The sequence below is a fragment of the Protomyctophum parallelum genome (genome assembly GCF_964188405.1).
Source record: "Protomyctophum parallelum genome assembly, chromosome: 7".
Lineage (NCBI taxonomy): Eukaryota > Metazoa > Chordata > Actinopteri > Myctophiformes > Myctophidae > Protomyctophum > Protomyctophum parallelum.
The window spans coordinates 13853400-13872258 of record NC_139705.1 but is presented as its reverse complement, the minus strand read 5'-3'; the positions used below and the strand labels follow the sequence as shown (position 1 = coordinate 13872258).

At 40.0% G+C, this 18859-nt stretch overlaps 1 protein-coding gene across 1 annotated transcript in view; it reads left to right on the top strand.

The window, feature by feature from the left end:
• The window catches only part of LOC310861551 (N-terminal EF-hand calcium-binding protein 1-like), a 28230-nt gene extending 10307 nt beyond the window's left edge, over positions 1-17923 (top strand). Inside the window, exons 3-12 of the mRNA XM_083769040.1 lie at positions 1451-1559; positions 1969-1994; positions 2565-2662; positions 13162-13420; positions 13841-13920; positions 15080-15133; positions 15518-15630; positions 15960-16037; positions 16484-16575; positions 16902-17923. Coding sequence (XP_083625166.1) covers positions 1451-1559; positions 1969-1994; positions 2565-2662; positions 13162-13420; positions 13841-13920; positions 15080-15133; positions 15518-15630; positions 15960-16037; positions 16484-16575; positions 16902-16930 — 938 coding nt within the window. The 3' untranslated portion in view covers positions 16931-17923. The remainder of the gene's footprint in view (positions 1-1450; positions 1560-1968; positions 1995-2564; positions 2663-13161; positions 13421-13840; positions 13921-15079; positions 15134-15517; positions 15631-15959; positions 16038-16483; positions 16576-16901) is intronic.
• The last annotated feature ends 936 nt before the right edge of the window (positions 17924-18859 follow it).

The window sequence follows — 18859 nt, the reverse complement described above, 5'->3', positions numbered from 1 at the left end:
AATTTACCATCTGCCATCTGTTTGAAGTCTGTAGTCTGGCAGTGAAGATAGAGGGCTTGTAACGCAGCCTAGCTCAGACCAAATATTTACGACAAGATGACACCCTGTTAAGCCTGATGTATACTTTGTATGACATACAATGGTGTTGTATTCAGAAAATATGTTTAGTATCGAACTAGTTGCCAACTACTGTAAGGGTGGAACATGGAAGAGTTTAATATAGCTCATTGAATTAATCATTGAAAATGTCAGAAATTACAAAAAAGTTAAATTTTACAAACTCACAGCGTGTCACAATGTGATGATTGGTTGTGAGCTTGTAGATCACCTTTTTTCACCATTTTTGCATGACGTTATGGGACTTAATATAAAATTATGCGTAGGTGGTTAATTGATTTGTTGTTCTACAATAATAGTAATTAGTCCACTAAGTCTAAATGTCAAATTTCCAACTAAGTTAGTGTTGCCCATTCATTTAATGATACTTTGGAAATTGCCAGAACAGCATAACCACTAAGAAAATAATTTGATAGTTGCAGGGTTCCACACAACACCATTGTACAGAGGAGCTTAAGCATTAGAATGTTGTGGTGAAAGAAATGCAACAGTTTGAATTAGGCTTTAGATCTGACTGTCCAAAACCCACTCTGTCCTCATTTCCAGTTTCCTTGGGTAAACTTGTGCTGATCCAGAAACACACAGCTATCATAGCTACACTGTTCATAACCTGAGTGGACTGGCAAAACTGCTGCTTATGAATCATATTTCCTTAGACTGCAGATTAGTCTTATATCTAATCTGCATTTTTAAGTGGACCATTCATTACCTCTAAATGGATTCCATTTGTGAGAGTGTAGCTTTCTACAGTTAGTATCCAACCTTTTTGAAAGTATATCATTTGCTGCCATAAATTGCTGCCAAAATATGTAACTTACATCTTTTACCCTGGATTTAAACCCGTTTTCCTCCGGAAGTAAATTGTGTTCCTGGAGCAAAAGTGTCATGACAAAGTGTCATGACGAAATGCTTCTTTGAACCCAGGTGCGGATCAGATGAGGCAGATTTCCAGGTTCAGGTGGCCACTGCATTCAATATTCAATATAATACAATGAGAATGTTGCTATCCCGGGTGGAAGATGACTGACTCGGTCAAACAGAGACTGATGATCTGGCAGAGCATGTAGCATTGAACTCGTTTTGTTCCCCGCCTCCCCTGCTCCCCTGTCTCCACTCCTATAATTAGATGACAGATTAGAAAGAGGGGGAAAAGGTAGAGTAGTTGTGGCAGTCATGACACAAAGAGCAACTCCTCTATAAGAAAATTGCAGTGTGATTTGTTATAGTGTGAGTTATTATAGCAGTCCTTACGAAAGTCCAGTAGAATGGTGAGGCATATCCTCTCATCCTCTCTCTCTTCCTCTTCCTCTCCCCTCCCCACCCCACCTTCCAGACGATGGGAAGCTGTCCTTGGAAGAGTTCCAGTCTTATTTTGCTGATGGTGTTCTCAGTGACGAACAGATGCAGGAGCTGTATTACTCCATCGACAGACAGCGCAGCGAGTAAGTTAATCTGTCCCTGGGAGTTAACTCTACTTTAAAGGCGGATGTGCCAATATTTAACTGGGGAGACCCTAGACATCGGCAGCATGAGCATAGTTCTTAACCAGGAAAGTTAGAAGCATTAGTTTATTTTTACATGGGAGAGATGAAGACCCCTATAGAGAAGTGTATGGTCATTATATCACTGTGATGGGAGTTATAGTTGAATTACACCAATGCTGGAAAATGCATTTGTGGAACATCAATAGTAAAACCATGATACGGTATATATTTATTCTTAATTAAATGTAACCATAAACGGATTAAACATGCATATATGTATATATACCTTACAGTCACATCAACATCATGATTCTGTTTAATTAATTTTTGTGCTCTTCCCCTTCTCCAACCTCTCACTCCCTCTCAGCGAGCTAGACACGGACAAACTGACAGGTAATTCTGTCCCAGTGTTGCATGTGCTTTATTATGTCTCCAACATCACTCTCATAGCCTTTATTCCAGGGTGACCTTTGTGCGACTTTAAAATATCACAAAGGCGTATTTATAGCCAGCCAGTACAATCCTTTTTGCAACTCCGGGAGTGTACACATTTAAATATATATATTTGTATACTCAGTTGTGAAGAGAGACAAATGCAGTATTGCCATAGTTCTATTGATGTTTATGTTACTGACTGACATGGGTTTCTCTTAAAAGGCCTAGTACACCTTAGCATTTCTTTGTCTACATTAATCTGCAAAGATTGACAAGTGGGATACTAAATCTCAAGATTTGTCCATATCATATCAGATGAATTGGTTAACTTGTTTGTGGTTTGCAGTCCAAGGATTCAGCACATATATTATATATTCAGCAGAACATATTATTCAGGGGATTTTTCTCTGATAACAAACTTGCAGCCTTTTGGGAGTAGTAGTCAATATTGGGATTTAACTTAAAAATAGAATTGTAGCCCTGTCTAGTATCTAGTATGTTGATACTGAATCTCATCTTCGCATCCAGAGTACTTCACTCCACACCTGGGAGAATATGTCAACGTCTTGTCTGCCCTGGAAAAGCTGAATGTTGCTGTTCTGAAGGCCATGGACAAAACTAAAGAGGTAGGTGGTCTTTGGAATTTAGCACTATCTGCCATCTTTCAGCTTTCACTGGTGAGGGCTTGAGTCATTCTTCATATCCAGTCATCATCAGTCAGTGTCACTATACACATACAGCACATGAGGAGAATATTTTTTATCCCACAATTTTGTAACCCATTTTTCACCCCTGTGTCAATTATCTAATGTGATCCTGGGCTCTACACACCCTCCGCCAACCTGGGGAGAGCAACGGACTTGAACTCATGCTTCCTTCATGCATGAGTGTCCAAGTTGCTCCCTGGTTGGATGTAGCGCGTGGAAGGAACACATTATTTCAACCAGTTCCTTTCCCCTCCATCAGGCTGGCCAGGGGAAGGCAGTTTAGAGACCAGGATCACTGCATGTTTTTTGTGAGGATACCTACCCTAGGGGACACGGGGAGAACATGCAAACTCCAAACAGAAAGGCCCTTTCACCAACCCCGCCTCGTCTTTGGAATTTAGCACTATCTGCCATCTTTCAGCTTTCACTGGTGGGGCTTGAGTCATTCTTCATATCGAGTCATCATCAGTCAATGTCACTACATTTGACATACAGCACATGAGGAGAATATTAGTAGAATAACAACAGCAGGCCATTATCCACTTAAATTACCTTTTAAGGTGATTAATATTTAGGCCGTCATGCCATATGCCCCTCCAAAAATGACATGACCTGAGGCCTGGGCCAAGTGACACAATACTTACTTACTGGGCCTTGCCATAGCCGCTGGAAATATTTTTGACCAGAGGGTGCGGAGTGCACAATATTGTGTTTATGATGGCATTCGTCCGGCGATCAGATTATGACAAACAAGGCAAGGTGGAATTTTCAAACAGTTACTGGCCAGCTCCACCAGCAACCCAACTAGTTCCCAGTTCCACAGCTATTGTAAGTTTGTAGGTCTAATCATTTCAGCGGACGGCACCGGTGCGCAATGAAGCATATTCACAGAACCCTCAGCATTACCAAGGATATGGGTGCTGTGCTTTTGTTTGCGCCCACGTTGTCCGTTTGAAATCCCCTCCCCCTGACACTATGTTTCTATTCTAAGGCTCGCCAAACTGTATTCTCAGAACTAGATGGCTTTTAGAGCTACAGCTCAAGAATGAAGATAGATGAGGGTTTGTAGCAACTCATAATGTAATAGCAACTCATAATGTAATAAGGGCTCAAAAAGGCTCATAATGTAATAAGTTAAATGTATAATGTTACATAATGTAATAATCAGCTCATAATGTAATACAATCATGAGCGCATAACGTAATAACAGATTTTTTAAAAAAAGACGTGTTACATTATGAGTTGCCTTAATAGGCAGCTCATAATGTAATAAAAGTTCATAATGTAATAATGGCCCATATTGGTGAGAAAAGTCTTACATTGTCATTGTTATTACCTCTGTTGACAAATGTAGACTTTCATATGGCCCATATAGTCTTACACTGTCATTGTTATTACCTCTGTTGACAAATGTAGACTTTCATATGGCCCATATAGTCTTACACTGTCATTGTTATTACCTCTGTTGACAAATGTAGACTTTCATATGGCCCATATAGTCTTACACTGTCATTGTTATTACCTCTGTTGACAAATGTAGACTTTCATATGGCCCATATAGTCTTACACTGTCATTGTTATTACCTCTGTTGACAAATGTAGACTTCCATATGGCCCATATAGTCTTACACTGTCATTGTTATTACCTCTGTTGACAAATGTAGACTTCCATATGGCCCATATAGTCTTACACTGTCATTGTTATTACCTCTGTTGACAAATGTAGACTTTCATATGGCCCATATAGTCTTACACTGTCATTGTTATTACCTCTGTTGACAAATGTAGACTTTCATATCGTCACTTTATTAAACTAATTGCCTAAGTCATTTTTTGCCAATTTCTTTTTTGGCCTAAATCACCACCTGGTGATGCTGGCCACTTCTGGTAAAATCGCCCGAGCCCTAATGTAAAAGGCCTTCCTGTTACACCCTATTAAAACAATGGCCTATGTCAAGAGGGAGAGTTAGGCCATATTATTTTGCCTACGTCATAATAAAATGTGAATGGGACTGAATGGGAGGTACTGTTACTATGGGACTGATAGAATGGGACTGAATGGGACTGAATGGGAGTGCAAGGGAGGTACTGTTACTATGGGACTGATAGAATGGGAGTGAATGGGACTGAATGGGAGTGAAAGGGAGGTACTGTTACTATGGGACTGATACTATGGGAGTGAATGGGACTGAATGGGAGTGAAAGGGAGGTACTGTTACTATGGGACTGATACTATGGGAGTGCATGGGAGTGAATTGGAGTGAATGGGAGGTATTGTTACTATGAGACTGATACTATGGGAGTGAATGGGACTGAATGGGAGGGAATGTGACTGAATGGGAGGTACTGTTATATGGGACTGACACGATAGGAGTGAATGGGACTGAATGGGAGTGAATGGGGTGTACTGTTACTATGTGACTGAATGGGAGTGAATAAAAGTGAATGGGAGTGAATGGGGGAGTGAATGGGACTGAATGGGAATGAATGGGAGGTACTGTTACTATGGGACTGTCACTCCCATTCACTCCCATTCAGAGTGAAAGGGAGTGAATGGAAGTGAATGGTAGGTACTGTTACTATGGGACTGTCACTCCCATTCACTCCCATTCAGAGTGAAAGGGAGTGAATGGGAGTGAGGGAGTGAATGGGAGGTACTGTTACTATGGGACTGTCACTCCCATTCAGTCCCATTCACTCCCATAGTATCAGTCCCATAGTAACAGTACCTCCCATTCAGTCCCATTCACTCCCATTCAGTCCCAATCACTCCCATTCAGTCCCATAGTATCAGTCCCATAGTAACAGTACCTCCCATTCACTCCCATTCAGTCCCATTCAGTACCATTCACTCCCATTCAGTCCCATAGTAACAGTACCTCTCATTCAGTCCCATTCACTCCCATTCACTCCAAATTCACTCCCATTCACTCCCCTTCAGTGTCAAATGTCTTTGTTCTCTGATATTATTTTAAACACTCTGTGGCTGACCCTAGACCATGGATCATTACAAATAATTGGAATAAAACATTTTGCCTAAGTCACTTACTGCAGAAGTAATTTGGCCTAAATAACGTTTATAATTGTCTAAGTTAAAATGGCATGTTCAGATATTGGCCCAAGTCATTTTATCCTTACATGTTACATGATTGACATACACCTTTATTTGTATGTCAATAGTCATATTTGTCTCCACCAGGCCGAAGGCATGTGGGGAGAGTATGTTTTGCACTCCGTCCGTCCGTGTGTCCGTCCGTCCGTGTGTGTGTCCGTGTGTCCGTGAACAGCTAATCTCGGCCACCGTTAACCCGGTCGATGCCAAATTTTGCACACACACTCCCTGGATGCCAACGATGAACCTCTGCCCCAAACTTTCCAGAACGGCCTGTTATAGCGCCACCAGGAGGCCGCTTTGTGCAAAACAAGTTTTTGCACAGCACACCTACAGATTTTGTCCAAACATCACGCAAATTGGTACACAGTCTCTCTAGAGCCATTCAACGAAACCGGTCTTTCAGATTTCTCACACTCCATCCTGATTGGTTAAGATTGGCTTCCAAAGTTCACAGGAGTGCTCAGTTTCAAACAAAATGCTGCAAATCATGAACACATCGCGTGATTTCCGTGAAATTGTGCACCCACATTCCCACTAGGCCGAGGACAAAATGCCACATCAACAATTTCAACTCAGCCTCAAGGTGGCGCTATAACTGGCCGAAAAGTGTTTTTACCTCTAACTGCACGGATCTGTGGATAACTTTGTATGCCAACTCCCTAGAGGCCAAGGAAAAACCTTTGCCTGGAATTTTTCACATCTGCTCTTTATAGCGCCACCAGGAGGCCGACATATGTAAAACACATTTTCTATTATTACTCCTTCAGATTTTATCCACATTTCACGCAAATCGGTACACATGATCTCCATAGTCATGTGATCAAGGCAGGTTTGTTTGATTTCTCATATTCCATCCTGATTGGCCACGATTGGCTCCTACAGTTTTCAGGAGTAGCCCGCTTTGTACAAATCGCCACAACTCCTCAACGCAGCGTCCGATTGCGATGAAACTGTGCACGCATATTCCCACTAGGCTGAGGAAGAAATCTGGAGACCTGTGCCCAGAAGGGCACTTTTTTTTCTTCATATTTTTAGTTTAATTAGTTTAATAAGGTGACGATATGAAAGTCTACATTTGTCAACAGAGGTAATAACAATGACAGTGTAAGACTATATGGGCCATATGAAAGTCTACATTTGTCAACAGAGGTAATAACAATGACAGTGTAAGACTATAATGGGCCATATGAAAGTCTACATTTGCCAACAGAGGTAATAACAATAACAGTGTAAGACTATATGGGCCATATGGAAGTCTATATTTGTCAACAGAGGTAATAACAATGACAGTGTAAGACTATATGGGCCATATGAAAGTCTACATTTGTCAACAGAGGTAATAACAATGACAGTGTAAGACTATATGGGCCATATGAAAGTCTACATTTGTCAACAGAGGTAATAACAATGACAGTGTAAGACTATATGGGCCATATGAAAGTCTACATTTGTCAACAGAGGTAATAACAATGACAGTGTAAGACTATATGGGCCATAAGAAAGTCTACATTTGTCAACAGAAGTAATAACAATGACAGTGTAAGACTATATGGGCCATATGAAAGTCTACATTTGTCAACAGAGGTAATAACAATGACAGTGTAAGACTTTTCTCACCAATATGGGCCATTATTACATTATGAACTTTTATTACATTATGAGCTGCCTATTAAGGCAACTCATAATGTAACACGTCTTTTTTGAAAAATCTGTTATTACGTTATGCGCTCATGATTTTATTACATTATGCGCTGATTATTACATTATGAGTTTTTATTACATTTAACTTATTACATTATGAGCCTTTTTGAGCCCTTATTACATTATGAGTTGCTATTACATTATGAGTTGCTACAGGGTTTTTATTTCACTCTTCATACAGATACAAGCAGCGAAATGTTTCTTTGGCACATACAACAGCAGCAAATCAATATACTGTATGTAATGTACATAACATAATACTGGATTGTAATGAAAGAAAAAGAACAAGAAAGAAATTTAAATAAGGTTAAAAAGTATGAGGTGCTGGTGTGGGAGTTAGTATCAGTATAAGACTATCAGACTTAGTATCAGCAGTATATTATACATCAACATACCTTGCATACCTGTTGTCAAGCTTCCTTTCTTTTGGTAAATCAAATTCATGGTCACTCTGTAATTAATTGTACTTTTTTGGAGAAAATAAACCTCGGAATGAAAGCATATGCTTATTATGCAAGAGATAAAAGTGTCATGTATAAAATGCCAAGAGAGAAAGATTTAAAAATATATATTTTGTAAGGGCATTCCATTTTGGGCTTTCTTTCTAGTGCAGTTGTATTGTTCTATTTTCTCTTGACCTGAAAAGAGGTAAAGAAAATGCATGAAATAGCAGACTTAGAAGCATCACAATTCAAGGGTGGCAAGGGCTGTAATAACCACACATCATATCAGAGCTGTCCAAAAACAATCCATCAAGCAATTCAATTCTTCAGATACAAGGTTTCTGACCAACGATGACGATAATACTGTATATATAATGTCCCTGTTTACATTCCTGTTCACAGTACAGTATATTTGATTGCCTTCAGAGTGGAATCAGTGGCCTTTAATGCTCTCATTACCTGTCACTGACTGACATACCAACGTGTCTTTGTAGGCCTTCATCTCCCATTCTCCCATATTCACATGCTAGTCTGAATAATGCAGTGACTGAGAGGCAAAGTGTTGCAGTGAGAACTAGATGCGTTAATCCAGCTAATGAAGTCAATGGTGGGGAAATAGCTAAATTGAAACTTGCCTCTGGGCTAATTTGTGACTTCATCTTGACACTCCACAGTACAAACAAATAGCATTCAAGTGACAATCTTCTGTTCATGGCAGGGGTGCAACAGTTAATCAAATGGAGAAAATAGACGATATGTTTTTGCACAACACTCTTGTACACAACACAGTAATAAAATAGTTCTTAAGGGGAACTTACGAATTTAGTCAATGATGAAAAATCAATTAATTATTTAAAACGAAAATGCTGTACCTTTTATAATTCCATTATGTTACAACCCCCTGTCTAGGGAGGTTAACATAACATGGAGGACGACAGATTAATTCAAATTCAGGGCATGTGTAAGTTTGGTTAGTCCGACATACATGGCCGGTTAAGACTCACCCGTGGCTTCCACGTGCGGTTATGGTTATGGTTATATATATTTGGGTTTGGGGTAGGGTTAGTAATATCGCATTATTGGGAAGTCGGACTAACGCTACAGTACACACCCATTTGTAACTTCAGGGACTTGAACACCGTCCTAAACCAATGAAAATAACCCCTAACATAAACCCCTGACCAAAACAAAGAACAAAAAGACAAATAAACAAATACCTACTTAATAAACATAATATAGGAGAGTATGGGGTTACCAAACAATGAGTACAAACACCCCTACATGAATTAATTCATATTTACAAGCTTAAATCAATACACAAAACACAATACAAACAATGATAAGTGAAGCTTATAATTATTATAAGCTTGTAATTATTAATAATAATTACAAAGAAGAGAGAAACGGCAGGTTTTCTTTCTTTGTAATTATTTGTTTGGTCCAAAATATTGTGTTTGCTGTCATTAGTTGTCGCAACTCGAGTTGGCTTTGTCCGCGGCGTAACCGTCTTTAAATAAATACTTTTTGAAATGTCTATGGGAAAAATGCATAGGGAATCATTTCCTGGGTCTGGTGTTGTCATGAAAGGGGGTGGGACTGCGACGCTCAGTACAGAAATGAACTCTAATGCGAATAAGCAATATTTAGCAAATGATAAAGGTTACGAAGTTTGTGCTCATTAGAGAGACATAGAATGATCACTAAGAAAATAATAGTTCACGATCAAGGACCACCAAATGAAGTTTAACAACGTTTATTAACTAATAGAAGAATGCATGAAATGATTTACGAAACGAATAATGAACAGAAACTAAAATGATTATCTAATTATATCCAGATAATCATATATCTGGTTATCTTATCTGAGAAATGATGAAACGTGCCAATTAGAGTGTTGGAAGTCCTGTTCTTTAAGCCCCATGGAGCGGAGTGACACAGATGCCAACGGGATCATGTAGAGTGGATTAACTAGGTTGCTCATGACATGACTGTGCATCCTCAGTGAGGAGGGCCGTATAATGAGGACGCGATAAGCAAGGCGTCGAAGTCAGCGTTGAAAGAACGGCCACTGAGATGTAATCAATAGCAAGGCTCGCTCTCCATCGATTTCACCTCAGCCATGTTGCACGACGAGTGGTAAACAGTTATTTCACTGTTTCAGGAGGACAGACTTCAGTGTGAATGCATATTGACATGAGGTTGTGTTTTTTCCCATTCCATTCGTGTTCATCGCTGGCAGGAACTCAGTATGATGTTTGTAAGCGTATACCGAGGTAGAGTAGAATGTGTCTTGTGCATAGTTTTCTTGAATCTAGCCTACCTACACATTATTTATGACATACATACATACATGCATACCATAGTTTACGTGTCAAACCATCAAGTGTTAGAGTGATAAAGAGGGGTACAGTTGGAAAGAGTGACAGAGTGAGCTTTCTATCTCCTCGGTGAGTGCAGTAGAGCATTATGATAGGCAATGTATTTGGCTAGCACATTCAATTCAAAGTCCTTTCAAAGACATCAAGACTATTAAGAGAGTGCAAAAGAAATACATAAAATGATGTTTGAATGCAACAAAAAAGTACAGTGTAGAATAATTTATATAAAAAGTGATTATAGGGTAGGCTATCTTGAATTAGAGAAAAAGAGAAAATGTGTTGAGTTGGAACACATACAGTATGGTGGTACAGAACATAATGCTCTAGCTTGGTTAACTACTCCCCCTTGAAACAGAAAGGAATGAAATGTTGTCAAGGGGGAGTGGTTAACCAGGCTAATAATGCTCCACACTCGGACCCCTGTATCGTCTCTCCTCTCTGTGGGCCCTCTCCGTATGTCCTCAGTTTCCTGTCTTTTTACACCAACCCATCTGCAATAAAGCATAACAATGGCCTCAAATAAATATTCCAAAACAAATCCAAATGTGGACCTTTACAGGTACATCTACTTAAATTTGTTTCTCTGACTTAGATGAACACTGTGTAATATGACAATAAACGATGCTCTCTGAACGGCCAGACACCACATGTCCTCTACACACACTGCACCCCTGACACACACAGATGCTTATCAGCTCCTATCGTCTCTTTTCTGCTCTTTATTTCTCTTTCTTGGTCCTTTCAAGCCACCCCCAGTAGTCCTGTGTCTTTCATCACAGTCTCAACATCCCTCTTTGGTGTCAAGTGTCTGTCTGTCTGGCTGCCTTTCTCCACTTCTTTGATTACGCCCTCTCCCCACTCTTCCCTGCCGTTGTCTCATGCAATTTTCATTTGCTACTAAAGTCAAAAGTCTCTCTTTCTGAAAAGGCGAGTCAACTCAAACTCAGATCAGCCGTCTGTAATCGCTGCAACGGATTATAAAAGGCAATGTTAAGGAGCGTTCAGAGGTTATCAGCACTACTCTTTATGGCTGTAGGGTGAAGGATCAGTCCTCCATGTGGCATGTACATGAACTCTGTTTCATACCACATTCAAAGCTCATGCACAGTATTGCACACTAAAATCTGGAACGTTAATATAACTCTGAGAACGTCGAAATTGACCCGTTGTGGGGATAGATCGGCAGAAGAATTTGTTCATCTTAGACAGGACCAGACCAGAATATATGTCCTTTGATTAAAAAAGATAACATAGAACTCCAGGGGGAAGTAAAGACGAGCAGAACTGGGGTTCACAAGGATGAACACCATATCTTCTCTGCTTAGTGCTCACACAAGAGCAAAGTTGTATAGAGAGAGACCCCATCAGAACACAGCAGCCAAACCGCTCAGCGTTACTGATCCATTATATCAGGAGGATACATTTCATCAGAGCAATTCCATACATACAGAATGTATTAACGTCATCTCTTTCCATTTCGATCAATACTGAATCATCTTGGACATTTTGGTGCCTCTATTAACCACTTGAACCCTAGCTTCCCTATAGAGAAATAGTTGCTTCCATGTTTTTCACTGGCGCAGGTCCCACAGATAGAAATCCCATTAATTTCTCCATAGATGAAAACGCATGAAATATTCTTTTTCCTACTTACAGTAAAGCCTGGACTCTTTATTTATTTATTTTTATTTATTTATTTAACATGTGTTTATTAGTTTTTCTTTACAACATGGTATTTTCAAAGCAATTATTCACATATCCCCCCCCCCCCCCACACCCATATGGCAGGATAAACACAAAACAAAATCTTCAAAGAATCAGGATATGTCCATAAATACTAAGCAATGGGAGAAAAAAGAAAGAAAAAAAAACACATTACATACAGTTAAACAAACAAATGCACATATGTCCCCATCACAGTTCTTTACCCCCACCCTACAGCTGACTACTCCAATTAACCATACATCCAAAGCCTCTTCAATATCACCTTGCTTAATGAAGTCAAAGAACCTCTCCCATATCTTATAGAATACAGGACCATAAAACATTTGATTCTGTCTAATGGTTGGAAAACGCAAAAAAGGAAAAGCTACAAGACAAAGTACTAATTATTGTTTGGGAAAATAAAGTATGCACACATATTAGCGAGATGAGTGCTGTAACTACGAACGTGACTACTTCATACAACCAAAATGAAGGATAGAACAATGGGATAAATTCACAAAAAACATATGACTTTGTTTTTAATCGAATACTGGACTACTCGCCCCGGTGCTTGCCCGTTTTTCCTCCCGGAATTTTCCCCAGTGAGGGGGATAACTTTGTAATATGCTATTGGCTGTTTGTATTCTTTTTGGAAAAATATAAAAAGATACTCCTGTGGAAAGGCTATATTATTTGACTTACCGGTATATTGAACCTATAAACAATTTAGTATTATTTAGTATATGTAAGGTTTTGCCCCCTCAAATGGTACCTCGTCAGATAATCCCCACATATCCTACAACAACTTCTGTGAACAGACTTCACTGTAGTAGCTTTTCATAAATTATATTTGTACTTAGGCTGTTCTGCTGTCATGAAAGTTTATAGTTACAGAAATTCAAAGTCCAGCCGTCTGCTGTCCAGCCTCTCCCACCCCTCACTGGGGAAAATTCTGGGAGGAAAACAGAAACGGGGCGAGTAGTCTTGTTACCTTTTTAAACACCACTTGTTTGTCACACACTTGGTTCTATTATCTGTTCTTTACATTATTAGTTCTTCTCCAACTCTGCCATCCAGGAGTATCAGGGCTCCTCGGTTCTGGGCCAGTTTGTGACACGCTTCCTGCTGAAGGAGACCTCCACCCAGCTCCAGTCCCTCCAGTCGTCGCTGGACTGTGCCATGGAGGCTGTGGACGAGCAGAGCTGCACGGGGAAGAGAATGCTGAGGAAGCCAGAGGACCTGCCCGTCCAGAGGGCCGCCAAGCGCCCTGGCCGACGCATCCAGAAGAATATGTGTCTGTCTCCCACGGACCCCTACTCTGGCATGCTCACTACAGGTGCACAATTCAACTGCTCTTTTCCACTTTTAGTGTGCAACTGAAACCGATTCTGCAACATAGTTGTACGAAGTATAAAGTTGTTAATCAGACTAATCATACTATAATTAACCGAATGTGTGTCTGTCAGAAACAGTGCCGTAACTCCTTACTGCCTGCACCAATCGCTCCGGCGTAACGAAGCCCTTTTTTCGATTTGACACATTAATGATTATTTAGGGGGCAAATATCTCACAACGGGTAAGGACTAGTAGATTCAATTGAGCATTGTCATATATCGCATTGATTATTTTAATCAAAAAATATTTTTTTTAATAAAAGTATCGCTTGTTGCAGCCTTATTCCATTTGACTCCAACCATAACATCTTGGGGATTATAACGGACGTTGTTTGACTCTTATGTTGTGCTTCCTGGTTCAGGGGTCAGTGTGGAATCAGACAATCACTGGAGCTCCCAGATGAACCGGCTGCAGCAGCTCATAGACAAACTGGAGTGTGAGGTTTGTATGGGGCTTGGGTAGACAGTGTGAGTATTGCTATAAAAGGCTTTACTGGTTCTTAAAATCAGCCTTTATTTATCCATTTGTAACTCAAGAGTGTACAAACCTGTAAAGGATTTTACATTTAGCTCAATGACAAGAGATGTGACAAGAGATGTGACTCCTCCATGAGGTGATTTCATGGCATGACAAAGTGAGGGGGAATTGCTGCCTGGAATTGCTGCCTGAGGAAGAGTTCTTGTACTCAACGCGTTAAAGTCGTCTGTAAGATTTTAAGCCAATTGTTTGTTTGTTTACCAAAACAAAAAAGTTGTAATATAAAATATAGCTGTTTGAAGGCATTAAAACTATTATTTTGCATTGTACAGTGGCCACTTTTATTTCAAAGTCTTGCATGGCTCAAAGGTTAAAATCTCTTTTATAGCCGTGCTTGTTTCTGCAACGCGCCACCATTTGTGCAATATTTATATGTTGAATTTTGGCCACTCAGAACATAAATTATGTTCTACCTATTTTTCCATACTTTTCATACTGTATGAGTAGGATTGTATTTATTAGCTGGTTGTATTGTGGTTTTCCTACTGAGCTACACAGTGAATGGAACCTGCCTGCTGACATTACCATAATCAGGCAGCATTAAACACGTATTGGCATGATTACAGTATTAGTAGCAGCAGAGACATGCACTATTTAACCACTTGAACCCTGGCGTCTACTGTGGGGAGAAGAAGATTGATCGAAAATTAGCAGATCTACTGTACAAGTTTAAAAAAAAAGGAGAAGACCATGTATAGAGCCCTTTTTAAATGTTCATTTGAGATTTCAGTGTGGCTGGACATTATCAGATTGGGAATACACTACACTAGCATTGAGTGACAAGTAGCAAACCCCCTCAACTGTCCTTATCTTCACCATACAGAGACCAGAACACAACATTTCAGAGCAGTGTCAACTAAGGCTGTTCCTGGGCTCATGCATATACAGTTAGAGATCTCCTTCTTGCGAGACCCAACGCTTTGTGACAGGCAGTAACTAGAGGCCTTATGCTTGCATAGATTCATGGCTCGGCATAGATTCATGGCTCAGCCAGGCAGCGACGTGGAAGGGGCTCGTTCTGCCCATCATGACATGACTGAAATATTTATGCTTCCATTTGCAGAGTCCTCATCTTGAACCTCTCAAAGAAGACACATTAGCGGGCACATATAAATCGGTGAGTCCACTTTTAGCAAAAATATAGATAATGTCCTACTCAGTGATGTCCCCAGTGTTAATTTAAGTCAGTATAACTGTATCCGCTCTATGAGTGAAAATATTACAAATGAACACTCAAATATGTCACATCATCTTTTTATAATTCTTGGAATCTTACAGTGTATTGCTGTGACAGCTCATATGGTATCATTTTACCAATACAGCTATTTGCTGATTGGTCAGGTTTAATTTGTATATTATTACACGTTTGTGTGTTTTTTGATATGATGTACACATTTCCCCACATTGGCTTGCATTAGAACATTCAAACTATCACTTAAGATCATTTCAATACAATGTCATTCATCATGGGTTTGGTTAATTTTATGTCCACTCTGTCCAGAACATCCTTCTGGTCCAGAGACAACTGTCTGTGAAGGAGAGCGATATGGACGAGGTCCAACAGGCACTCAAGATCTATGAAGACGCCACAAGCAGCCAGCCCAACAATCTACAGTATGTAAACCTCTCTGTTTACATCTGGGTGCTGGCACGTACTCTAATCTCACCGCTGATGTTGGCCACTTTAAATGACTCCAGTCCAGCCAAATTTTGAGGGATTGTCATTCTTTCCCTCTCACTAATTTCCATTATCTCTACTGCTTTGTCTTTGTCTTTCTTGTTGTTTCTCCCTCCTCCTTTGCTTGTTCTGACTCTCTCACACACATTGTCTCTGTATCTGTCTGCCCGACTCTCATTTTGCTCCATCTCTCTCTTTCTCTCTTTCCCTCTACCTCTCTCTCTCTCTCTCTACCTCTCTCTCTCCCTCACTTCCTCCCACCCAGTGTCTCAGTGCAAAACCTGCCAGACAGATCTTGCTTCATTATGTACGAGTTTTGGCAAGACCGTCTGTCCTGGATGAGGTACAGTACTGTAATTCTCAGTATAAAATATTATTTCCAAAACACTATTTATATGTGGTTAACATTAAAAAAAGAAAAGATTGAAAAAAGAACACGCACGCACGCACGCATGCACACACACACACACACACACACACACACACACACACACACACACACACACACACACACACACACACACACACACACACACACACACACTTTATAATGGCTAAAACATTGAATATTGTGCATTAAAGTAGACATAGATCCTCTTTCCAGGCATCTTTTCAAATGAGTCACAAACACCATCAGTAGCCTTTAATCTCCCAACCACAAATTGACTTGGCTCGCACACAGCAGAGTCTTTTTCTCTTGAGGTGTTGTTTGGTATTGGTTTTCGTTGCCGTCGTTGAGCTCGGACAGGCTCATTTGCTCCATTGCTTTTCTCTCTCTTCTACTATCAGTTACCTACAGTCGTCAATCAGCAAGACCTTCCAGCGCTGCATTATCGACTCCCTGGAAGAGGCTGAGGCCGTCTCCACCATGCTGCTCCCAGGTAAGGTGGCAAACTGCAAGCAGGGCTGTTGGTCAGAACTTCTTCTCAACCTGTGGGAGAGAGAGCGAGTGCATATTCCGGCAGTGGCGACGCCGCCAACTCGCTCCTTCTGGCCTGTGGGCCGTGAGGGTATTGCAAGTGGGCCCCCAAATAATTGTATATACCGGTACAATGCAATGTCTATTTATAATGCCTTTTGGCAACTAGTGGCTAATCTTTTAGGAGGAATTATGCATGTTTTGTTGTTGTTCTGTCCATATTCATTAGTTTGCCTTGAGCACAGAACTTAAAACAATGATCCTGAACTGTGGTGATCTTTCTTTCAGCCTCATGGTGGATTATGAACAACAACTGACATGGCCAAACCAATTACTTCAGTAAGAAGAGGAGATTGCATTATTGTTTTATCTGTTGTTTTTCTTATTTTTTTTATGGTTTCTTTGATTTTACTTTAGCATTATAGCCGGAATGATTTCCCAAACACTGCTTTGCTGTTAGAATTAAAAAAAAAAAACCTTTTAACTCTGACTGCCTAGCTGAAACGGTCAACAAACAAAAGAAGCCAATGATGCAATAATATTTGTGCTATTGGAAATCCTGTCACTTTCACGGTGTGACCATGTTTCTTACAAATTATGCTTTGAAATGTGTAAATATGAAATGCAAGAATGAAAAAGAAGATATTTCTGCATGTTTTCTCATACTTTTCCAATAATCCTCAGTGTTAATGCATCCATGTGTAACTCTCATCAGAGGACTTTACTGTGCAGTTTATTTGTAGGTAGGTAGTCAAGTGTCACAGTTAACCCATTAAACTTAGCCATAAAACAAGCAACAACCCATCAATCCACCAACCCCTCATTACAAAATGCATATAGTGGAGGTAGGGTTGATCTGCATTTCCCCTAAGTTCTCTCTAGACTCTGTTGTTGTATTGTACAATGTTGTCTCCTCCAAAGCTGTGCTTACAAGCCATTTAGGGAACTCGTGTTGTAGATGTTAGGTAGAATGTAGTGGAAGAATGGTTACGGTCCATACCGAACGTAGACAACTTTATGGTTTTTGGTATGGTGTTAGGTATAAGGTTTTTAAAAACCTGTGCAAACGAGTTGGGCATGCCCCCTAGTGGTCTGTTTGCAGTGACTCCAATATTAGATAAGTATGGTTGAAAACCCAAATAATTGCCTCCCCCTGGCCAGCCGGTGCGCCTGATGGAGGGGAAAGGAACTGGTTGGAATAATGTGTTCCTTCCACGTGCTACGTCCAACCAGGGAAACTCCCCCCTGTCAGGTGTAAAGGAGCAACTTGGACACGGATAATTGACACACGGGTGAAAAATGGGTTACAAAAATCGCGGGATAAAATAAATATATTTAAAAAAAGAAAATAATTGATAAAAGGGATTTTTCAATGGATTCTGTTACTATTTGGTGTGCCAAATAAAATACTAAAAAAATGTAGGACAAAATAACATCTGGAAAGGCATAATTTTCAAAATGCCGTCCATGATGGCTGCCATACAGTTAACTGTTTAGAATGAATGTGCATAAACAATGGACATTAATTTAACAGCGTGTCCAAAGATTCTGGAATTATAGCAGTGAGGCTCGCTGGACACCTAATGCAGTTGTTCTCAAAGTGAGGTCTGGGGGTCCCCTGCTAAATTATTGATAGTAGGCCTAATAGGAACCTTACAGGACCTTAATGGACCTTACAGATTGCTAAATCCAAGGACGTTCAAATGGTTCCATTTGTACACTCGAGTTGCAGACTTATCTGCATATCAAACTGGTGGTACTTAAAATAAAACAAGTTTGAGAACCTCTGGCCTAATGAATTCATAGGTTGGAGAGAGGGCTCCCTGAGTCATCTCACTTTTGCTTTCTTGGACTGCTAGATAGGGAAATGATTATACTATGAATTTTAAAATAGAGCAATCTGCAACTACAAATTACTGAGGCTTGCCTTGTGCAGCTGTTAAAGTGTGAAAATAAGTGTTATCTAGCTTTATGTTATTTGTTCAGTAACAGGTCCAACTTTTAGATAGAACTGGAGACAGGATAAATAAGTAAAATTGGAGTTGATGATGAAACAAAACAAAAAAACTGCAGATAATATTGGAACTGGAACACTATGAAATTAAAGCTGATAAACTATATTATTTTTGTCTTCATAGGCAGCAATAACTGTATCTGACTTTGAAACTCAGGTGACCGTTTGTTCCAAATAAAATCCACAATTACGCGCAATTTCCTGACTGGGCAGCCTTCGGAAAGCCTTGGTG